This window comes from Lampetra planeri, chromosome 28 (assembly GCF_965212315.1).
Source record: "Lampetra planeri chromosome 28, kcLamPlan1.2.h2, whole genome shotgun sequence".
Classification (NCBI taxonomy): Eukaryota; Metazoa; Chordata; class Hyperoartia; order Petromyzontiformes; family Petromyzontidae; genus Lampetra; species Lampetra planeri.
In genome coordinates this window covers 11,721,126-11,746,107 of record NC_136134.1, presented here as the reverse complement: position 1 = coordinate 11,746,107, position 24,982 = coordinate 11,721,126, and the positions used below count along the sequence as shown (strand labels likewise).

Below are 24,982 nucleotides of genomic sequence, written 5' to 3'. Positions count from 1 at the left end.
GGACATGCGGCGGTGTAACCCGGAACGCTGTGGTCATGGATGTGAGATCTACACCAGACTCGGTCGTTCCGGAAGGAACCAGCGGAAAGGGCAGTAGCTTGGCGGGTAGTCTATGGTGTTTCTATCTATTTAATTCACAAGTGTCCGTCCATCACACTCTGGGTGTCCCAAACTATTTGTGGGGGGGGGGGGGGGGGATAAAAACAAATATACAATTGTGTAAAAGGTGTATGAACATACTTAACAAATATATACGTAACGTTGCTGTATTATTTTAAATTAATGCCGCTGCTGACACAGGCGAATTTATGTTAATTGATTAGTCAATACTCGTATCCCCCCCCCACCCCCTTGTGTTCAGGCTCAGTTGGTACGGTCCCGATGTGTTTTAGAAACTGGCTGCTCATTGCCGCAGGTCACCTGCTGGAAAACTTACACAGCCATACATCTCAAAAGTGCCACATCTCACCGAGTATCTGCTGAATGTCTTCCAGAAGAATGTCCCCCAAGTATCGTGTCAGCCCAAACTTGGACCTGATGAGGGCCAGCTGGGTCCCGTTGAAGATGGAATGGATGCTGCTGTCGAGTGGGTAGTCAAAGTAGGCCGTGCAGTTTGATTTAACTGTGAAGTTCTTGGTAGAGCTGATGAACGTAAAGGACAGAAAAACGCCAGTGTTAGAAGAGAGCTGATGTTATCACAGTACCACAGGCGCTATGTTGATGTACCTGCATTGTTATCGTGGCATGATATTATTACCTGAAGTTTTCAAGAATTACTGAGTTGAACCCAGATATTATGTTCAGTTTGTTGATGACCTGTGAATACAAGAAGATAACATTCAATGCCACATGATGTACAGATTCAGTGAACTTATTAAGAAGTTGATGGTGAAGTATGACCAAACAACCCCTTTCGACCAAATGGGCACGGGGAAGCCTTTATCCAGCAAGATCTTATCAAAGACCCGTACATTATTCACAAACTTTACAGTTAATTTAAAACATTTCCCCTGTGCTTCACGTACCAGCCACAGGGGTTAACCCCCACCTTGTAGCAAACAGCAGTGGCGGCAATCCCAACTTACCGCATTTGTCATGTCAGCTTTGACAGCGTCTGTGATGTTGATGTATTGCTGGGAAATGAACCATAGTTTCAGCATGTATTTCACCTTCACAGCTCCTAGACGGGGGGCACACAGAATAACAATGTGAGGTGACAGCCCCCCCACCCCACCCCGTGCTTGTCAGTATTACAATGGGAAGAGAAGTGTCTTTTATACTTTTTATATATTCGAATGTTAAAATGTATGAAAACGAATATGCATCCATGTCAGGGGATTTTCCAGGTGAAATATAGAAATGAATATTCCTCATGAAAACAAAGAGCCCTCTGGGAGTACCTATTTCAGCAGCATTGATTCAACACAGGCTATACTCTTGATACATTTTAAGACACACTTTCTCATCAGCAGAATCTGTCTTGCTTGAATTACTGCTTTATGACTGCCAGATATTATAGGCAAGGGCCATCTTCTCTCCATGATGTGGGGGCCTAGTTTGACGCCAGATTATACAACACACAACTCAATAATCATGGCACCAACCTGGCTTGCGAGAGACTGGGACGGTGAGGGTCCCGAACTGACACTTGTCGCCTTGGGTGACCGGCGTGCACGAGCACTTTGAGGCGCTGCAGCCTCCATCCGCGCCGTCGACGTAGCACGCTCCGCCGTTAACGCACGGGTCACTGGGGCACGGCACGCTCCTGCACACCGGCTTGCATGACTGCCCGACGGCTGGGAGGGAAGAGGAGAGGGGGGTCATGTGGGCAAGCGAACGCCAGAGGGCGGTGAAGAGAGAGAGAAGCGTCCCGTGTGAGCTGCGGCCAGGCTTGTTTTTCCGGTTACGAAGCCTCGCTGCCAATGCCCCCCAGGCCGCCCCGGGTTCGGCCCTCCCGTTGACATTTAAGAGATCACGCACACGCGTGTTTGTGTGTTTTTGCTGACTCCTGCAAATTAGGCTATTCTGGGCTCTTGATTTCTTATTTGATTAAACAAAATAATATCAACTATGTGCAAGGAGTAAACGTGCCCATTGAGACTGCTGAACAGCACTGTGACCACGAGCTCTGAACTGCACCATCATCTTCTCAATAGGCCGTCTTTTATTAAACCGTCCATTATAAAAAAGATTGGACAGGCGCAAGTGACTTAAGATATTCAATGACTCATACAGCAAGGTTTGATAAATTGACATGAGAATGTCAATACGCACAGTGATTGCTGTAACCTCATTCGTTAGTTGTGCAATATTTCTGACTGAACCTGGACTCGTTCTCTGTCATATTGATGTTTTTGTCTTTTGTTTTTGTTGTTGCTGTGTTAACGTACCAAAAAGATCCCTTTAAAAATAGCCAAGAAACTGACAAAACGCATTTATCCGTGTAACAAATCAAATCAACTCAAACTTAAAACTGAGTAACATTCTGCGGAATTGCAAAACCACGTTAAATCAGTGGAGACATTAGTGACGCAGCGGCGACCTGACTTAATTCCCAGCCTGAACTAACATCAGATCCATAGTTAGCAATATCTGAACCAGTTCTTATCACCCCCTTCACAAACATGCACTGACCAGCATGGTGAAGTATAGTCAAACGACTCCCGTGACTGACACGGTATGGGAAAGTCTTTAATCCGGCAAAGAATTAAAAACAAGATGAGAATTATCTTGAATAAATCTGTTCCGTAAAAATAATATAGTAACCCCCCCCCAACCCCCCAAGTATATAATGGTAGGTAAATGCAAATAAGGTTTTTATTTCTCCTCTCCTCTCGTGGTTTGGAATTCCCATTCCCCAGCCATCCCTTCTGGAAGCTCAAGACTCAAGAAAGCGTCTTGAGTCGGGAATTAATTGAGAGGAAGTGTTTTAAGTTTTAAGTTGTCAAGACAGCGTCTTGAGACACGGTTGAATTGTTAGCCTCTAGATATCCACTTTGTAATAGTTGTGCAATGAGTGATGAAAGCTATCGGGAGAAACACCGTGTGCTCGCCTGCTGCAGCTGCCTCGTTTTAAACAGAGTGGCCGCCGGGACCCATTGTGACCATCTTTTCTGACACTCATTACACTTTTCCGCCAGGCTAACCTGTGTAGTTCTCATTGCAGATGCAGGCGAAGCTGCTGAAGGTGTTCTGGCAATGCGAGTTGGGCCAGCATGAGCTTTGGTTCTGGCACTCGTCGAAGTCCAGACAAAAATTGCCATTGCTGACCATGCCCGGTCTGCAGGAGCAGTTCTGCAGCCCGGTGAGATTGAGGCAGGCCTCGATGCGCTCGCAGTACGTCCCGTTGCCTGGGGGGAGGGGTAGGAAGAGAAGACGTGTTCTCTGTTGTTAGAGGTCCCACATCGGAGATCTCGTAAAGCTATCCATGGGACGATTCATCTTTTACAACTGAGTTTTCACATTAAAGATTCACACGTAACATTGTTCACGTAAAAAAAATCGACGTGCAAATGGAGAGGAGTACGGAAAACAAGAAACAACACAGGCAAGATTGTATTCATAAGCATATACAGTGTGGAGTAGTGGCACACAGTGGTTTGCACATTGTGCTAAGAAACCGGCCACCTGGTGATAGAAATTACAATTTTAATTTTACCAGGTAAGGCTCACTGAGCTATTAGCTCTTTTTCAGAAGCGACCTGGCCACAAATGATAGCTCAACAAAGTGGCTTATGATGGGGAGATTTATAGCAGCCAATACTCAAAACGCATGTTTCTAAATGTGGAGAGAAAACTCGGAGGACCCGGAGAAAAATCGAAGCGACCACGGGGAGAATATGCAAACTCCAAATATACAAGCGTCAGGGTCGGGATCGAATCCCGGCAAGGGAGATTACATCTCGCCACCACGGCATCAATACTGCTCCAGGCCCTCGATCCTTCACCAACCCACATTTAAAAGAGTGGTGAAGTGTGGTCAAACAACCACGGTGACTGACATGGCACGGCTAGAGCTTCATCTACCAGTGGATTAACAAAGAACTGTAAATTGTCGAATTGTCTGCATGAAGTGCAACTTTGGCAATGATCAGCGATTCCGTCGGCCGTGCTAAAGCCACAGACCCTCGTCGCACCTGTGAATCCCTCGTTACAGGTGCACGTGTAGCTTCCGTCCGTGTTGGCGCAGGTGGCGTCTGCAGAACAATCATTGACCTGCGAGCACTCGTCAATGTCCGCGCAGCTGCTGTTCGCCAGCTTCATTTGGTACCCAGATTTACATCTGCAGTGACACGTGAAGGGAACGATAACGGTAACAGAGTCAGTGATTTTGTTTTTTATAGAGCTCCGTAAACTTACGTCTAATCTAAATGGCCGCTCAGTGCAGAGGGCAATGCCATTGACAGCGCAAACATGTATTCACCGATACATCAACGCAAAACATACCGCGAGGCATGTTCTGAAGAAACGCGACCTTCACGAGGAAAAAGCGAAAAACAAAAGCGGCGAAATGCGATTTCCTTAGATGCATGTGTGGCACATTAGAAATGATCACTCTTTTAATTATATCCTTGTGCAGCAAGGGAGTAAAGTGTGGTTCTGTGAAAGTCCTGATGTGCTGTGCAGTGCATCAATGCATGTGTGTACAGCACCATGTGATGACTGAGTTGGGCCTGTAGGTGGCTGGCAGGGTTAATGAATAACCGCACGTGTAAACCAGCCACATGGTTAATGGCGACTCTGAAGACATGCTGTTGTAACACGTGCTGTTGCATTTTACAGAGTTACGGTGCTGTTCTTCACAAGATTGCTATTAGCCACAATAAATGTGCTTGCCCTCGATTTGGAGCACCTGCCCACGTCCTTCATTTCGAGTGTGCAACACATGGTAGAAAAGACGAGGTGATTGGGCGAGGAACAATCAGTCGAGGGAGGACGCTGCAGAAGGACGGTTGTTGCTCGTGTTCACTTACAGGCAGGCCGGGCCATCCTTGAGATTGACGCACTCCATGTTGGTACCGTTTCCACAGTAACTGGCGTTGGCACATTGGGAGTGGCACTGCACGCCCCCATCGCTGCCCCATGAAACAGTGTAGCCACTATAATTCGTGTTGCACTTGTAATAGGTTAAAAACTCTTCTGCCGTGATACCTGTGAGAGCGAATAAAAACGAAGTGTTCGATCGCATCTCACTGTTGTACATCCATTTGCGCCACGTGAATGCAAATTATTCCCATTGAACACGGCTGCCCGATTTTAAATGTTGCAAAACAGTGGAGCACACTGATATTTTACCCAGAAAAAAACAGAGGATGCACATATTTGTTTTAATGTTTGACAAACCAAAAACAGAGCACTTTAAAAACCTAATAATCTCATGGGTAGCTTTGCCTCTGAATGAAGGTTAAACATTCTGCTAAACATTAACGCTAGAGTACATGAAAGCTAAATAGGTACAATGCAATAATATACAGATTCAAAGTAGCAAACGGCATGCGCTTATCCGTTATATGTTTTTATATCAGGGCCCGTGGCATGCGTGGGGATATTGTAAATGGTGGAGCGGCTTAGCAGCGCCGGGGCTGATAAGCCAAATGATACTGGTAGGAACGAAGTGGACCAGCCACCAATAGATTATTTCGTCCGTCCGTCCGACCGTCCGTCCGTCCGTCTGTGTAGCAACATCGCCCCCTACTGCAAACACTTGGCATGACCCTACAAACATCTTTAAACTCAGTGACGCTTTCCTGGCTAAACAAGTGTAACATTCCCTCATAATTCCCTCAGATAGCTTTTAATTAAAACATTTAAATTAATTAGGCTTTCCTGGCTAAACACGTGTAATATTCCCTTATAATTCCCTGAGATAGCTTTTAATTAAAACTTTGAAATTAAAAAATAATATCGTCCGTCCGTCCGATGTCCGATTACGTGTAGCAACATCGCTCCCTACTGAAAACACTTGCCATGACCCTACAAAAACCTTTAGACTCAGTGAGGCTTTCCTGGCTAAGCAAGTGTAACATTCCCTTATACTTCCCTGAGATAGCTTTTAATTAAAACTTTTAAATTAAAATTTAACTCACAGCGCCATAAAGCCTACAGCTAGGCCTAAAGCCTCGAACTACGCCTATCACTCTCCCTTCGTATCGTACCCCCGCGTGTGTGCAAGGGAGTTAATGTTTAACAATGTTACATTCCCTGATGCTTTTAAATAGAAACATTTAAATTTAAAGCTTTTACTTAAATAATAAAAACATTTAATTTTAAAATTAACTCACGGCAGCCTAAAGCCTACAGCTAGGCCTAAAACCTAGAACTAGGCCTCAACCTCTCCCTTCGTATCGTACCCCCGCGTGTGTGAAAGGGAGTTAATGTTTTACAATGTTACATTCCCTGATGTTTTTAAATAGAAACATTTACATTTAAAGCTTTTACATAAATAATTAAAACATTTAAATTACAAATTAACTCACAGCGGCCTAACGCTGACAGCTAGGCCTAAAGCCTAGAACTAGGCCTCACTCTCCCTTCGTATCGTCCGATTCGGTGTAGCAACATCGCCCCCTACTGCAAACACTTGGCAGGACCCTACAAAAACCTTTAGACTCAGTGGGGCTTTCCTGGCTAAACAAGTGTAATAATACATTATGCTTATATTCTTTGGTTATTCGTTCCTACCAGCCCACCCCGCAGGGTCCTGTTTAATTGTCCGGTCAAAGCTAAATTTTTATTGAAATGTTGCCCTCTTTTGCATACACTATACATCATAAACTTTCAAATGTCTTCTCAGTCATTCAAATTAGTTGGGCGAACTAGGTGGCGTTCCCTGGAAAATCACGTGGACAGGCTAGCCACTTATTTTGCAGATTGCGGGATGATTCACAGCCACCTTTGTCCCATTTTGTGCCAGCAAAGTGCATGGTAAAACAAAACTCCTTACAGGGAATAAAGATTTATCTCTCAATATGACATTGCCTACTGATGTGATGTGATGGCAACGTCCAAAAGCGTATGTTTATTTTGTTTAACCAGGTGATAACTTAATAGACCAAAATATCCTCATTTGTAAAAGTGACTTAGGTCACCCCAATGATAAAAACAAAGTACAACAATGAACCAAATAGAAATCGGAGCAAACAACCGTGTTAGAGGAAAATTATATTTGATACACTACTTTCTACAGAAGCTCTGCAAAGACATTGACTTGGCATGATGTTGAGAATGGCGTCATTGGCTGCAGGATGAAGTAATTGAGGATGTTTAGGATTAACGCTGCGAACCGAGCTCACTTACCTGTGCCGTTCTCGTATATGTCTGTTTGATTCGGGAAAGCAATTTGCAAGTCGCTGCTGTTTTGTACTTTGATTGATTCGGTGATGGCAGAAAATATTGATGGGATGAGATCTTTTGAGTAGAAGTCGAGAATGGTGCGGTTTGGCGTGTAATTGTAGCGTGCCTCGCTCGTCACGGTGATGCTGCCTTTGCTGTTTATGGCACACAGGCAAAAGGAACAAAAAAACCCCGTAGTAAGTGAAAGACATGGTTATCTTAAAGTGCAATAATGGGAAACCCGTGTGTCATCACAAAAATGTAACTCAAATGTTCACGTGATTCTAAAATAACAAATACTATAAATTGCCGACAAATTAGGGACAACAGCATTTTATTAAACAGTAGAGAATATATCATGGGACCTCCTTTGCCAGTACCAAAATATGAGAATAGGTTTTGTTGCCAGATAAAAGGGGAAAACCTATTCTCAGTAGAGAATATTTAACGATATAACTCAACACAAAATACACCTTCCCATATCTTAGTTTTCACATCCTATCGACCACACGGCCTTCTAGGAATTAATCTTTTCCATCAGCATTGGTTTCACACAAGTTTTATCATAACGAGTCTTCATCAGCCTAACGTTACCCACAATCACAAAATGGTGTGGTGGGGTGGGGCTTGGTAATAAATAGGGTGGGCATTCATGAACAGCTAAGTATACAGTGCTATCTCCAATCCGATATAGAATTTTGCATACCGGTCAATTTAAATTTCCACCCACCCCAGTCCACCAACCTTGAATTAGTGTGCCGACTATAGCCTACCATACAGTAGTTTACTTAATCTAGGAAAGCCTCACCGAGTCTCAACACTCTTTTTATAGGAGGGTCTCGGATCGTAGTCAGAGACTGGAGTACTCTGAGAAAACCCATGCGTATGAGAGAAGAAACACATGAAAGTCTTGTAAGTTTCACAAACCTATGTGATGCACCAACCCTTACCTCTAAATATATTACAAACAATACCATGCTCATCTCTGTTGATTAAAATGCATTTATCAGAAGTTATGGAAATGACGTACCTCATTTTGCGGATTGACATATCAAAGAAATCGCTGAGCAAAAAAAGCAATAACCTAAGCATCTGTAAAGTAAAAATAAAACATCAATTAGAAATGTCATCTGTGATATAGAAATATATATAATTTAACATCATGTAAATATTATTTACAGCCAATGCTGGATGGAGGCCTCTCCACACTGTGACGCTCATGTAGCTTGAACCATACTCCATCACGCTATCAGGTGGGGCTGAAGTATGGTAAAAACAATTCCTATGTCATGGGGGTCCTTCATCCAGCACTAGATTGACATAGGACCAAATAATATTATTAATACGGGATATGTTATCTCATGAGATTGCACTTACACATAAAGCGTGCAAAAATTGTGTTGCAGAAATTGTGCGTACCCGTCTCATGAACTCGTCTTCAAATAGATTTATGCTTTCCTGGTCTTTCATACAATCCTCGTAGTTCCTGTTGGTGACTCTGACCACGATGACGATGACCTTCGTGTGCGGCACTGCAGACGGCACAAAGCATCAACGGCCACAGTGAAGCGAATTCACCAAACTCACAGAAACCTTCGCTAGGCCTGTATTTACTATTTTTATTTTACCAGGAAAAGCTCACTAAGCCATTTGCTCTTCTTCATAAGCGACCTGGCCACAAATGAAAGCTCAACAAAGCGGCCTATCATGCCGATATTTGTAGTATCCGAACACTGTACTCTCAACGCATGTTGATTCTAAATTTCGAGGGGAAAACCCAAAGACTCGGAGGAAAATTCACACGACCACGGGGAGAACGTGCCAACTCCAGCTATACAGCAGGCGTCAGGGTCGGGATCGAACCCACGACCTCCTGTATACCAGGCAATGAAGATAACATCTCGCCACCACGGCGTTCCATGATGCTAAGCAGATGGTTCTCCTTAGCATCATCCAACCTGGGCCTATTTCCATCAATACACAAGTGGGCCGAATCCGGGGATCACTACACGACTGCTGCTGGTGTAGTTCACGACCGCCAGTGCACTCCGAGCAGTAGTCCACTACACCAGGAGTAGCAGCTGCACACCATAGTGCCACCACCACGACACTGCCAGGTGTAACCTTCTAAAAGAGCACCTGGCAGTTGGACTCTCTAGCTGGTGCTCATTAGGGTTGATGCGGATTCTTAGGGGCCGTCCATAAATTACGTCACGCACCTGGGGGGGGGGGGGGGTGTCAGACATTCGTGACGATGTGTGACGAGGGGGGGAGGTTAAGAAATGTGACTTCACATCAAAATGCGCAACTTTAAATAAATATAGACAACACGTTCTACTTAATTAAATATTCTTTTTAATAAATGTTTTCTCCTACAACATCAGAGTGCAGCGCCACATTAAATACGCACTACAATGACAATAGTTTATAGCGATTTGAAGCATATTTAAATTTTTAGGGGGGGGGGGGGGCAGAGCTTTGTGACGTCATATTTGAGGGGGGGTCTGACTTTTTGTGACGCCGTGTGACGAAGGGGGGGGGGGGGTTCAGAAATTGTCCAAAATCGCGTGACGTCATTTATGGACGGCCCCTTATTGGCTGGAGAGAATGTTCGTGTTTTGGCGGTGTGAGATTACCACACAGCTTATAAATGTGTTTTTTCTTCACATTGTGGCGAATGGTAGCACCTCTCATTGTTACAGGACCTATGCTTTATTTACTTTGTATTTATTCTGCTTGTTTACTCAGGAAAGCCTCATGGAGTCTCAAGACTACTCTTCAGCAGGAGCCTGACAAGTGGTTTTTTTTCAAGTTAGTAATTTTTCAAATTTGGAACATTTGGATCATTGCCTAGTTTGCTTCATCACGAAATGTTTAAGACGGCGCATATGTTTCGCCATGTTTAATACGCCCACAATATGAACTAGGGTGGCATGTCAGATTTGTGAACGTTGAACCTGCGACTAGTGGTGAACGCGCTCCTCGTGGACGTCATTGCATCCTACCGTCAAATGGGACGGCCGGCACGAACGTCTTTCCCCTTGAACAGTCATCGCCGGTGTAGGCGTCTTGGCAGATGCAGCTGGATCTACAGTCGTCATTCGTCTGACAGGATCCATCGTTGTCGCACTTTCTCTTGCCGCAATCTGTAACCACACAACGGAGTAGCAGTATCGTTTCACATCCGTGACATTACCACATTTACGGGTAAACGCGCGGCCTTGCAATCGTTCGCTCACGCCACCGCTGGCAGAAGGGCCTCCACTGCAGTGAACTCGGGAGGGTATTTGGTCTACTCTTCCACATTGACCAGACGTCTTGAAGAGGTGGGCATATCCACACTTTACCCCACCGCACGCGACCTGCTTGTGCTGCTGGGTGGACAGCAGCATTGGGGTGGATTTGGGAGACTCTCCCCCTTGTTGTTAATACTGCTGCGTTGTGTGCTCTCCATTACTGCACGGCAGCTACACCAACGTACACAGCAATATTAATAATAATTCCCTTTATTTAACCTGAATCAGGTTGGTTCAGTAATGGAACGCTTGAACCAGTTCCTTGATGACGAGGGTTTGGCGTGTGGCAGGAATCCAGTGTGGCTGGAGGAACCCGACGCAGACGGGGGATTAACGTCCAAATCTCCTAGCCCCCTTGCAGCCCAACAGGTTTAGCATTTTTCAAATCTCTGCGTGATCCACCAATCCTTGCTTCCGAAGTGCTAGATTACAGGTGTGCGACACCATGCACTACTGGCACAGAGAAGCTGGTTGGGATGTAAACACAGTGCCATTCACGTACACAATTTGTACTGCGTGTTTGTGTGCCTCGTAGTATACTGTATGTATACCGCAATAGGGTACATTAATCAGAAACATGGGGTGGCTACAGTCTATACTCTATACCAATAAACTACCACTGCATCTAAATTCCACTTCATCAGTAGTCATGAGCTTTGATTAAAACAATTATATATCCATGTTCATAATAAAGTAAATTAAATATATATATATAAAACATCTTACCATCCGTTTTGCACTTGCAGTTAAACGATCCCTCTGTGTTTATGCATGTTTTGCCTGAAGGGCAAATGTTCGATTTGGTGTCACACTCATTCACATCTCTGCATACTTTTCCATCTCCCACGAAGCCGCTCTTGCAGATGCAGTCATAAGAACCGATAGTATTTTTGCATTTGGCATTTGGGGTGCAGTTGTTGACTGTTGCACACTCATCCACATCGGAGCACTTCTTGCCATCTCCCTGAAATCCGCTTTTGCAGAGGCAGCTGTAGGAGCCAAATGAATTTTGGCAGCTTGCATTAACGCTACAGTCGTTGGCTATTCGACACTCGTCCACATCCGTGCAGACACCATCGTTCGCCGTGAAGCCAACCTTGCACGTGCATGTGTAGCTGCCAATGGTGTTTCGGCACTCTTTATTGCCAAGGCATAACCCTCCCGCCTGACATTCATCGATATCCACGCAAGTTCCTGTGACATCTGCAATACACATCAGTATGTTTAGTAAATTAAGGGTATGATGATTATTACAGAGCTGAAAACGACCATTCTCCCAGCTAACAGCTACCATTCCTCGCATGGGAGCACTGTGGGAACACGGATGTCTCGACTGGACATGTGCGAAAAAGACCTTCATAGCTCATCGGCACTGCTGTGGCAAGATGTTAACTCCCTCGCCTGGTATCCATGAAGGTCGTGGGTTCGATCCCGACGCTGACGCCTGTGTATTTGGAGTTTGCATGTTCTCCCCGTGGTTGTGCTGATTTTTCTCTGGGTGCTACGGTTTTTCCCTCCACATTTATAAATATGCGCTTAGAGTGTTTGGGCTGCTATAAATTTCCACATGATGAGCCACTTTGTTGAGCTATCATTTGTGGCCAGGTCGCTTTTGAAAAAAAGCTATAGAAGCTCCGTGAGCCTTACCTAGTAAAATAAAATAGTTCAGTTTTAGTTGTATTCTTTCCTCCAGTCTAAATACAGGCGCGGTTCATCCACGAGGGGCGTTGGGGCGCCGCCTCACCAAGCAGCTGGAGATGAGAAATTATTTTTCTCATAAAAAGACTTTTCTATAAATTGTTTTGTTGTGTTTACTTTTTAAAAATATAATCATTCTTTCAACGCGAATATCCTCCTGAAGATAACATTTTAATTTGTTCATATTATAAACCGCTGCAACACAGTCTGATTTGTGCCTCGGGGAGGTCTCGGGGGGGCTGCGAAGGCGTCCGAGTGAGAGATATCCCTTCATTCATTGAGATCAGCTTCGCATTTTAGCCACGCTGTTTGAGACCCATTCAGGGCGGTGAAAAAGGCGCCCATGGCTGTAATGACGATGTCACAACGCTAGGGTGCACTGTGCAAATATAGCAGGTCACGGTCTACACGCTCAAGCAGGGAGTGTTTAAGGGGCCGTCCATAAATGACGTCACGCGATTTTTGACGATTTTTGACCCTCCCCCCCCCATCGTCACACGGCGTCACAAAAAGTCAGACCCCTCCTCAAATGACGCCACAAAGCTCTGCCCCCCCCCCCCCCCAAATAAAAAAATGCTTCAAATCGCATGAAACTATTGTCATTGTCGAGCGTATTTAATGTGCAGCTGCACTCTGATGTTGTAGGAGAAAATATTTATTAAAAAGTATATTTAATTAAGTAGAACGTGTTGTCTATATTTATTTAAAGTTGCGCATTTTGATGTGACGTCACATTTCTCAAACCCCCCCCCTCGTCACAAATGTCTGACCCCCCCCCCCTCCTAGGTGCATGACGTCATTTATGGCCGGCCCGTAAGGGGTTGTGCAGCGTTGACTTGAGCGTCATGAGGACAGCATTTGAGTTTATTTGTTTTGTTTCGTATTGTTTATAAATGCCTACCGTTGGTAGATAAGACAGTTATATCACTTTCATGGGAAAGACAATAACATGACGAGGTTTTATTTAATTAAAATACCATATTTTCAGAGGTCACTCACAACAGCTCCACCTAGTGTAAATGTCACGAGCCGCACTAAAGAGTTGAGAAGCAATGCACAACGCCGAGTGCCTTGCCTGCTAACATCTTGAGATGTGTACGCATTATAAATCCCCACCGCATTGTAAGTTACAAAAAAATCCAGGATAAAGTAATGTATTAAAAAAACGGTATACATTGTGAACTTACTCTTAAAGCCGCTGTTACAGATGCAATTATACCCGCCGATCACATATTGGCAATAGCTGTTGCTGGGGCAATTGTGGGTGTTGCTCTTGCAGTAGTCGACGATCACACACTTGAGGCCGACAACTCCATAACCCGGCAAGCAGAGGCACGTGAAAGAGCCCTCGTTGTTGATGCACTGGTGTCCCTTGCCGCATGCCTCGCCACCCGCCATGCTGCATTCATCGATGTCTGTGCAGCCGCCGCTGGAAGTTTCTGCAGCAGGACAAGAGGGCTGTGACTGCGGCTGATGAACATTGAAACAATTGGTGCACCTTCCGCGAGCTCACGGCTCAAAGGGCACCATCTCTGGGCAAGTCTGTAAGAAGGCGTAGGTGGGCACTGCCATGCAAAACACTGCTTCAATGAAAAATACACTAGTTACGCCAAACAGAATTGGTTAAGGGGCCCAACGGGGCATGGCAATTTGTGCATTATTGTTCATGGGTCTACCAGAGCAATGTGTCTGAAAATTGGTACCGGAAGAGTGAGTGAAAAGATCGGGATGGGGTGGGGTGGGAAGGAAGGAGGATCAATTGGCTCACGCAAAAAGAGGCCCCAGGAGGGTAGGAGGGATCTGGGAATGTTGGAATAATGTGGTTCCACGTCTGCCCCGATCCTCGAGGAACCCCTGGGCGGACATGGTTAAGGATTGCTCCGCAACTAGTGTTCAGTGGTGCTGCAGTATTGTGCACTATAAAAATGTAAGTATCACATTCCCTTGCCCACAACCTATCAGAATCTTTATCAGAATCCAATGAGCCATGAAGCTCTTTTTCACAGATCTCCAGTCGGAGCAGGTCAGTAAGTTACAACAACAAACAATACGTAAAAACGATAGCGCAAAATAGATAAAAAGGTAAACAAGTTACTAAAAAAAAGTATATAACCTAAGATGATGGTTTCAAAATAAAGTGATGGAGAGGTTGTTATATATTTCCACTTACTGTTATATCCAGAAGTGCATCGGCACTCATATGATCCCACGGAATTCGAGCAGTTGGAATTTATGGGGCAGGAATTAGTTTTGGACAGACACTCATCCACGTCTGAACAGTTCTTGCCATTTCCCTGAAAGCCGGTCTTGCAAGAACAGCTGTAGGAACCGACTGAATTTGTGCAGTTGGCATTCTGGCTGCAGTTGTTGTATCTTGAACACTCGTCGATATCTGAACAGTTCTTGCCATCTCCCTGAAAGCCGCTTTTGCAGAGGCAGCTGTAGGAACCGATTGAATTTGTACAGGTGGAAAACATGCTGCAGGTGTTTGCTGTTGTACACTCGTCTATATCTGAGCATTCCCTGCCATCTCCTTCAAAGCCACTCTGGCATGCACAGCTGTAGGAACCGCGTGAATTCGTGCAGATTGCAACCATGCTGCATTTCCCTTCTTGTAAACACTCATTTATATCTGAGCATTTCTTGCCATCTCCTTCAAAGCCAGTCTTGCAAGTACAGCTGTAGGAACCAACTGAATTTGTGCAGGTAGCATCCAGGCTGCATGTTCCTTCTTGTGAACACTCGTTTATATCTGAGCATTCTTTGCCATCTCCTTTAAAGCCAGTTTTGCAAGTACAGCTGTAGGAACCAACTGAATTTGTGCAGGTGGCATACACACTGCATGTTCCTTCTTTTAAACACTCGTCTATATCTGAACATTCTTTGCCATCTCCTTTAAAGCCAGTCTTGCAAGTACAGCTGTAGGAACCAACTGAATTTGTGCAGGTGGCATACACACTGCATGTTCCTTCTTGTGAACACTCGTTTATATCTGAGCAATCTTTGCCATCTCCTTCAAAGCCAGTCTTGCAAGTACAGCTGTAGGAACCAACTGAATTTGTGCAAGTGGCATCCACGTTGCATGTTCCTTCTTGTAAACACTCGTCTATATCTGAACATTCGGTGACACTGGGAAGAACTGAGTACCTGGAAACACAGAAAGTAGGGTTAGTCACATATGGTACATTTCATTTCAGTAACATTTTGTCATGCTGTTTTAGGCCAGGGGTTGGCAATCTTTCAAATAATAAGTGCCATTTCTTTTGTTTTTGACCAAAATAGTTCGAGAGCCACATCACACGCATAGCTCCTTGTACACAAACACCAAAGCAGGTTTTCAGCAGATGACAACAACACACATTCTGACTTAAATAGACAATATAGGTGATGGAATAAACTATCTATTTAGTTTTTCTTCCATTAGTTATTCTTTAACAATACAGTTTGACTGTACATTTTGTTGTCACCAAGACATGACATAGTGACCCATTCCCTGGCATACTTAATAAGTGATCTTACGTTAAATTACGTTAAATATATTTTTGTAAGCGTCTGCTCACAGGAGGGCAGCAAAGAGCCGCATGTGGCTCTGGAGCCGCAGGTTACAGAGCCCCGGCTGTGTCTGTCCGTGAAACATGTCCGGCTTTGGTCTGTGAATAAAGTGGCAACTCTATCTGAAACTCCTCGTGTTGCTTCCATTTTATGCTCGGCAGCAGCTTTTAAGGTGAGTTTGAAGCCACGTCTGTAGATATTATCAGCAGGGTGTTGCTAAAAATTTAGCCGTTTTATCGCTCTCATTGCCAAACATATTTCTGTCGTGTCGTAGCAAGTCGTGCCACTGGCATTGCGCAAATGCTTACCCCGTATCGCAGACGCAGCTTTGAGAGCCGTTCAAGTAAAGTTGGCAATTCCCGTGATCTCCGCAATTAAGATTGCATTCTAGAAACGGAAATGCAAAGAACTGTGGTCAAACAGTGTTACTCAATGTGAAAACGGTAAAAAAACACATTAACACCATGTGCACACAGAATTTGTTTTTTTTTGCTTTTGAGCCATGCGGCCAGGATTGAGCAAAATGTAGCCCACTTTTCACACAAGGCAACTGGAGAGCACAGACTAAGTGTTTCACACATAACGTTAAATCTAACAATGTCAAATTTAAGTGCACGAGTCCCTGAAAATGTACACGTGCACAAATGGTCACATCGTTGGTGAGCGAGAAACGCACGACAAACCATATTCAGTGTCGGAAAACGGCCGCAATTTTATTTTAGTGACTTAAATTTGCAAGCCATGTCAAGCAACTGCTAAATGAAGGTCTCCACAATTCGTTTCCATCTGGCACAAATAAGTAAACTGGCTCTATCTCTGCATCGGACGTACATTTGGTTGCATTCCCTCCTTGGCTGCCACACCACCGTTAGTCTCGACCACCGGCCATCATCAAACCCACTTCCCTTTCTTAAGTCAATATGATGTCTCCAACGTGTGCTTCCTATGTGTTACTCTATCTCCTGCTTCTGCTGTGTGTGACTGCACAAACAGCAGACAGGCACAACTCTCACCATGCCTTGCATGCATATATTGTGAATACCACATTGCATCCACAACACTGTCAGCCTTATTCAGACCACTAACTCAAGAAATGAATGTGATCCATGTTTATGAGAGATGTGCCTTCCTGCTGTTTGTGTGTGTACGTTGAACTTCATTCGCACTGTGCATAGCCAACCGTGCTGGGTTTAGTCAACATAACTCTTTCCACCCTGAATGTCTTCTCGTGTTGTGATGCAATTTCCATCATTTACAGGAGAAACTGTTGCATTTGAAACTCAAGATCCCTGAAAACAAAGCGTCTGCACACAGCTGATGCCAAGCGGTAGCTAAACGGGGGCGTTCTTGAGGCGTAGTTTCAGAAAATAACACCACAGTGAGGGCCACACCGTTGCTCACTCACTGCCTTGGGGTCATCGTCACAGCCGAGAAAGCAATATTTAAAAGAAAAATCACTGTCAGCGTTGAAGGTGAGACGGAAAGTGCAGTGTTAGCACCACGTGATGTGCTCTCAGTATTTATAATTTGTAGTTATACGTCTTTGAAATAGCTGAAAGTGCTTAGAAATTTCACTCAAAGGTGAAGGCCTCCTCACACCATGTCAGTCGAGGGGAGTTTGACCTTACATCACCGCACTCGTTGGTACGGGTTGGTGTACAGGGGAGGGGGTGGTGGGGTCGGATATCACTTTGCCACTGATGTAAGTCGTGCACGAGAATTGACCTCAGCCCTTCAGCCCAGAGTGCAGTGCTCTAACCACAAAGCCACCACTCGATCCCTCTTCCGCTTTGTATAACCAAAGATAAGTTCATAAGAGGTTTTTGGGTTAGATCGCGTAAATATATAAATGTGTCGTTAAAACCCGCCACCACCTAACACAGCCAACTAGTAAGGGTTGTCACATAAACAGAACGTGCCAATTCGTCACTAGTACAGCCCACCGGTTACAAACTGAGTACGACGTTTCGCCAGTAAATACAACTAGCTTCATCAGGCAACAGCCAGATTTGTGGAGACGCCCATCTGTTTTGTTCTTTATATAGAGGCGTAGTAGATGTGGTGACCACCCTTCTGCGCTCTAGCGCCACGTGGGGGGGGGATTACTGAGGCAACGTACATTATGCATGTGCATTATGCGAGCCCTTTGAACTCGTCCTTCCTCTCTGTTGTGTTTATTAAAATAGCCCTACCAACGGTAATCCTATTGAAGTACGCTGCCCTTTGTAGGCATGCATTTAAATAATGTAATATTTGATGATTCGCTTCCACGCAGCACTAAGGCGGTAGCTATCTGAACGGATAAAGATATTTAAATTGATTTAAATTTCGATAGATTCTCTAATTAGTCTTGGCCAGTAGTAGCTAGTTTTGCACAAAACTTCAACATTATCAAAATCAATTGAGTGTACTGGTAATTGTTATTATGGTGACATTAATTCCACCATGTTTACAGCGTGGAAGAGTAGACAACAAACCCTCAAGAGTTCCCTCTGGGGCAGGCCATTCCACCAGCAATGGCGTGAAACAAGTCATTGCAGGGCCACACCTTTACATTATAACTGTGAAATGAGGACACATGTATCATGCTGTTGTGCTAGAAGTTTAACGTGCGCGTACATCATATCTCCTAAAAATAATTCCAATCTATGCCTCAAGTTTCCTGGCTGGCTGCTGGCTGGGCTCCCCTCCACTGTGCGCCATTGCCACAGAAGCGAGCTGGGTACCTGGCTGAACGGGATTTTCCGCATAATAAACACTGACTGTGAGACGGTACAAGTATGGAAGACTTAGTAAAGAGCCAGACCGAAGACTCGAAGAGGTTGAAGTAACAAACACAAAAGACTGACACGGTTCATTTACAATTGTCCTAACGTTTCAACCTGTGCTCCTAATACTACAATTATTTCACTAGAATATTGTTTAAAATCCTAGAGAATAAACAACAATCTTACAATACATATTATCTTGGCATTGTATTATTAAATAAAAAAAGCTGATTACTTGTAGTGCTCCGAATAAAGGATTGTGAGAAGAATATGAAAATGAAAATTGGTCCGATGAGTGTGTGTGAACAAAGAGGCTGAGTATCAGGTGTGGGTGATGTCCGCTGCGTTTCAGTGGAATCACGTGGCTGGAGATTGTAAGGAAACTCGTGGCTGGTGTCTTCTAAGTGGCGAGGTGTTAGCTGAGTCTGGTGAGGTCAGATGTCAGGTGAATGACTGGCATTGGTGTCAGGTGAGTGGTGAGTATCTGAGACAGTGGTTTTAAATCGATAGCGTGCTAATTATCGTTCGAGAAACCTAAGGTTTTGTATGTGATACGTAACTTTTGATAATCCATAACACTGGTCAACAAAAAAAAAATTCTGCCCTGGACTTTTGCAGCTGTTTTAGACTAATTTCAGGGTGCTGATTCCAAATCTGATCTCAGATTTGCTCTATCACATCATTTTTATGCTATCGGCATACCCCATTTTCATTGATTTTACCCAAAATTAACTCTGTAACTTATGATTGCAAGTTGTTGCGAGTCAGTGACTGCTTTAGTGTTAAAATATGGTGCTGTATTTTTAGGATAGTGTGTTTATAATATAATTTTATGTAGATATCCACATTTATTTAATATTTTTCTTCTGCAGTTTTTATTGAAAATGCAATATTTGATATCTCAAAAACCTGATGTGATAGACAAAAAACGATGCCAGATTTGGAATCAGCACCCCAAAATTACCTTGAACCCGTTGGAATACCTTATGCCAGAAAAAGTGTGTTGACCAGTGTAATTGATCTTAAGTCAAACTATGCTGCCTGCTTTGTTAAGTTCTGCCACAGTACTGTCATTTAAATACTGTATTTATGACCACACTGTTCCTGTGGCTCAGCATGGAAAGCCTTACCTTCAGGAGATCGAATTGGTGTGGTATAGCTGTCGTGGTGTCTACTGCCCGTGTGGACGATGTTCTACCTATTATATACGTCGATTTAGACGTTGGCGTAACTGCAGATGATGACGTCGAAGGCAACTTTAATGGCGATTGGGTCGTTGTTGGTAATACGGATGTTGTCAAAACTGCAATTGAGGATCTTGCTGCAGTTGTTGCACCAACATTTGTTGATGCAGATGCTACAGTTGGTGGTGTTCTTGGAGTTTGACTAGCAGTTATTGTAGGTGATAGAGTTGTCGAGGTTGCAGATGAGCCTGAACTTTCAGTTGTAATAGTTGCGCTTGATTTGGTTGCAGGTGTTAAACTCGTGGTTGCTGCAGGTGTTACATTTGTTGCAGTTGTGCTTTCAGGTGGAACTACAGAAGATGCATGAGCTACAGTTGTCATAGAGGCTACAGATGTTTGTCCTACAGTTTTTGCTTCTGCACTTGTGGGTGGATTCATAGTTGTTGTTAACACTGCAATGAAGGATGTTGCTGCAGTTGCACAAGTATTTGTTGATGCAGATGCTACAGTTGGTGGTGTTCTTGAAGTTTGATTAGCAGTTGTTGGAGGTGATAGAGTTGTCGAGGTTGCAGATGGGCCTGAACTTTCAATTACTATAGTTGCACTTGATGTGCGTGCAGTGTTTGAACCAGTGGTTGCTGTAGGTGTTACATTTATTGCAGTTGTGGTTTCACTGGGAACTCCAGAATTTGCCTGAGCTGCAGTTGTCATAGAGGCTACAGGTGTTTGTGCTACGGTTTTTGTTTCTGCACTTGTTACATTTACAGTTGTTGTCAACACTGTAATCAAGGATGTTCTTGAAGTTGTTGCACCAATATTTGTAGATGCAGATGCTACAGTTGGTGGTTTTTTGGAACTTTGACCGGAAGTTGTAGATGATAGCGTTGTAGAGGTTTCAAATGGGCTTGAAGCACCAGTTATAATAGCTGCAGTTTAATTGGGTGCGGTGTTTGAACCAGTGGTTGTAGGTGACATATTTATTGCAGTTGTGAGTTTAACTGGAACTCCAGATAATGCTGGAGCCGCAGTTGTCATAGAGGCTACAGTTGGTTGCCCTATTTTGTTTCTGCACTTGTGAGTGGAATTACAGTTGTTGTTAAGACTGTTATCAAGGATGCTCTTGCAGTTGTTGCACCAACATTTGTTGATGCAGATGTTACAGTTGGTGGTATTCCGGAACTTTGACTGGAATTTGTAGATGGTAGTTGTTGTAGAGGGTGCAGATGGGGTTGAAGATCCAGTTACAATAGCTGCAGTTGATGTGTGTGCAGTGTTTGAACCAGCGGTTGCTGTAGGTGTTAAATTTATTGCAGTTTTGGTTTCACTGGGAAATCCAGAAGATGCCTGAGCTGCAGTTGTCATAGAGGCTACAGGTGTTTGTGATACGGTTTTTGTTTCTGAACTTGTCGTTACATTTACAGTTGTTGTCAATACTGTAATCAAGGATGGTCTTGAAGTTGTTGCACCAATATTTGTAGATGCAGATGCTACAGTTGGTAGTATTCTGGAACTTTGACCGGAAGTTGTAGATGATAGCGTTGCGAATGGTCTTGAAGCTCCAGTTACAATAGCTGCAGTTGATTTGGGTGTGGTGTTTGAACCAGTGGTTGTAGGTGACATTTATTGCAGTTGTGAGTTTAACTGGAACTCCAGATGATCCTGGAGCCGCAGTTGTCATAGAGGCTACAGTTGGTTGTCCTGTTTTTGTTTCTGCACTTTTGAGTGTAATTACAGTTGTTGTCAACACTGTAATCAAGGATGTTGCTGCAGTTGTTCGTTGATGCAGATGCTACAGTTGGTGGTGTTCTTGAAGTTTGATTAGCAGTTATTGTAGGTGATAGAGTTGTCGAGGTTGCAGATGAGCCCTAACTTTCAATTACTATAGTTGCACTTAATTTGGTTACAGGTGTTGAACTAGTGGTTGCTGTAGGTTTTATATTAATTGCAGTTGTGGTTTCACCTGGAACCCCCGAAGATGCCTGAGCTGCAGTTGTCATAGAGGCTATAGCTGTTTATGCTACAGTTTTTGTTTCTGCACTTGTGGGTGGATTTACAGTTGTCAACACTGTAATCAAGGATGTTGCTGCAGTTGTTGCACCAACATTTGTTGATGCAGAAGCTACAGTTGCAGGTGTTTTGGAACTTTGACCGGCAGTTGCAGAAGATAGAGTTGTAGAGGTTGCAGATGGGCCTGAAGCTCCAGTTACAATAGCTGCAGTTGATTGGGGTGCAGTGTTTGAACCAGTGGTTGCTGTAGGTGTTATATGTATTGTAGTTGTGGCTTTACCTGGAACTCCAGATGACCCTAACGCTGAAGATGTCAAAGAGGTTACAGATGGTTGCCCGACTGTTTTTGTTTCTGCACTTGTGGGTGGATATACAGTTTTTGTTGACACTGTTATTATAAAAATTTTAATGCAGCTGGTAGTAGAGGAACCTTTCTGAAAGCCAGCCTGCTCCTGTGGTTGATAATTGTGTTTCCAATGATTTTTGTGAATAATATCTATACTTGTGTAATAAAAGACTCCTTCACACGATGTCACTCTCCTTGGTCCTTTATTGATGTTCTTCTCCTCCGCACCCCGCTGGCCTCCTCCTCGGCCCAGCGTCGTCTCTCCTCGCGCCCCGCGCACTCTGCAGCCACCCCACTGCTCCGTGTGCTCCCGCAGACTCTGCAGCCACTCTGCTGCCCGTGCACTCCGCACGCTCCGCTAGCCCTCCGCCAGCCCCGTGCAAATCGCACGGTCCCGCTAGCCACTCTGCTAGCCCCATGCAACCTCGCATGCCCTGTGTGCCCCGCACACTCCGCTCTCTCTCCGCACACCGCTAGCTGGCGGTGTGCCAGCCCTATCAGCCACGTGGCTGATGGCACGGCGGCCACCCAACGTGGTCTCGCCTCTTCACTCCATCGACTGCCCCCATCTCTTCCGGGCTCCCTCCTATAACTTCTCTCCCACGTGACCCTGACTCCTCCCTCTCACATGACCCTGACTCCGCCCCCACTCACCCCGACGACCAGGCTCCGCCTCCCCTATACTCCGGCCCGTGTGAGTGGTGCAGAGGCAGCGCCCACCCTGTCCTTGCTCGCATTACACTTGTGAGAAGTACTTGTGAGAAGTGCCATTTACTCAAATACAATCTTCTTGGAAAAATCAGTTGGAAGAATATAATGCACACGTACAAAAAATGTATACCATTCGAGAACATAATAAAAACAAATCTACATGTCCTTAATATTTTTTTGAATACAATATCTGCATTTATTAAATTAAATGATTGTACCTAGGGGGGAACAAGAATTAGATCTGGACATCGCTTTTATGTTATGGTATTGTATTTTGTTACGTTATTCCCCTTTTTCCCTCTCTTCCCTTTATTTCCCTTCTAGGCCTCGGCAAGGTAAGGTAATTTATCCTTTTTACCGGGTAAAAGGGTAAAGGTAAAAGGTAAAGGTGTCGACATGCCAAGGGGTAAGGTAAAGGGTAGGGTAAAGGTAGCTCAGAAGAATTACCCGGTAGGGTAAAGGTAGCGCAAAGTATTACCCGGTAAATACGGTACCTTGTTTACCGCTAAAAGCTCAATGGCACAGTCCATGGCCTCCACTTAACAAGTAATATTAAAAAAAACTTCAAAAAAACACGCTTTTATGAAATGTACTAGTAATGGCAGAACTCCACGACTCCAGGAAGTGGCCCCGAAAGCTTGCCATAACGTTAGGGACCGTGGCCAATTACAGCCAACGTCAGTTGACCATGGACAATTAGACCCAAGCTGAAACATAACATACAAAAAAGAATGTTTAAAAATATTAAAAAAAAAATTTTATGATGGAATATAGTATTGTCATCAGTATGACATAAGTGTAATGTGAGGATATATCCGGGTCGTTGACAAATCACAACTCGTCACGATGATTGGCTCTGCCGGTCCTGGTCCATAGCCAATGGGGGGAAGCCTAGAGTCGTGGCCCTGACGTAATGGAAAGGTGACCGCTGTAAGTAGAGGATTGGTTCTGCTGGCTTTAGCCACAGCCAATGGGGAGATGAGTCAGGGGCGTGGTCCGGGGAGCCTACGGTGGAGTCTGGAAGATTCCATAGAGGCTAACCAGGATTGGTGGAAACGTACCACATGACCCGGGTATTAAATAGGGGTGGAGACGAACAACATGGGGTCTGAACTGGAACGAACGAAGGGAAGAGGCCACGCAAGAGCGGGGGTCCAGGCTGCCACGTGGCTGCGCGCGTCTCTATCTTTCTATCCCTCTCACGCTGCCTGTCAGCAGCGTGAAGGAGTGTTGTAATGAAAGACGAATAAAGACCGGATTCCAGAAGTCGCTTCAACGACCTTTATTACATAAGTATACCAAGTTTTCAGTCGATACCACATTGGGAAGTGGGTTAAAATTGAGTTACAATATTTGAGGATACAACAACGACAACAGACAGAGTGAGTTAAAAGAAAGCGTGTAAAATTGGAATCATTGAGAGTATTCTATATGAATAAAGCGCTCTACCTAGCATTTACCTGTTATAAACCTGTTTCATGTGTAGTACCCCAGTAATTACCCTGTAATCGGGTAATGTGTATGGGGTAAGGGTAAAAGGTAGGGTAAAGGTAGGCTCGTTGTTTTTACCTTTTACTTTACCTTGCCGAAGCCTATTCCCTTCCCCGTTAATCTGCTGCTTCCCATCGTTGTCATCACTGTGGTAGGGTGATGAACCCACGTGTCCTTAACTCACCTCCATTTGGAGTTTTGTTCTGATTTCGTTATAACACGTGCAAACTGTTACGATTATTTTTTGGGTTTCTGAAGTTAATAAAACATGTAAATAAAAAAAATAATTAACTGTAAGAGGTTATAAGCTACACATGATAGATTCTATCCTATAAGTTATAATTAGGATGCTACTGTAAAGAAAGTGCGTACAAAAGTAAACAACACCAGAGGTATCTCACTACTGGTGTTGTTCGAATAAGCTGGGTTTATTTCTTCTACTTACTGGAAACCCAATAAAAAATGAACCAATTAAAACGAGCTACATCTTAAACAATCTTGGTGAGTGGCCTTGTTAATAGACAAATGATATGGCGACACGCAACCTATAAGACGATTTACAACACATTGACTAAGCTGCTTGACAACAACTCCGAC

At 44.3% G+C, this 24,982-nt stretch overlaps 1 protein-coding gene across 1 annotated transcript in view; it reads right to left on the bottom strand.

Annotated features, from left to right (window-relative positions):
- The window catches only part of LOC144728270 (uncharacterized), an 83,233-nt gene that overhangs the window by 12,045 nt on the left and 46,206 nt on the right, over positions 1–24,982 (bottom strand). Inside the window, exons 4-18 of the mRNA XM_078607580.1 lie at positions 16,187–16,265; positions 14,497–15,473; positions 13,514–13,765; positions 11,355–11,831; positions 10,338–10,478; positions 8,752–8,864; positions 8,363–8,424; positions 7,297–7,487; positions 4,974–5,151; positions 4,137–4,282; positions 3,147–3,350; positions 1,605–1,796; positions 1,086–1,180; positions 758–816; positions 470–642 (exon numbers count right to left, since the gene is read on the bottom strand). Of these exons, the coding sequence (XP_078463706.1) occupies positions 470–642; positions 758–816; positions 1,086–1,180; positions 1,605–1,796; positions 3,147–3,350; positions 4,137–4,282; positions 4,974–5,151; positions 7,297–7,487; positions 8,363–8,424; positions 8,752–8,864; positions 10,338–10,478; positions 11,355–11,831; positions 13,514–13,765; positions 14,497–15,473; positions 16,187–16,265 (3,339 nt within the window). The remainder of the gene's footprint in view (positions 1–469; positions 643–757; positions 817–1,085; positions 1,181–1,604; positions 1,797–3,146; positions 3,351–4,136; positions 4,283–4,973; positions 5,152–7,296; positions 7,488–8,362; positions 8,425–8,751; positions 8,865–10,337; positions 10,479–11,354; positions 11,832–13,513; positions 13,766–14,496; positions 15,474–16,186; positions 16,266–24,982) is intronic.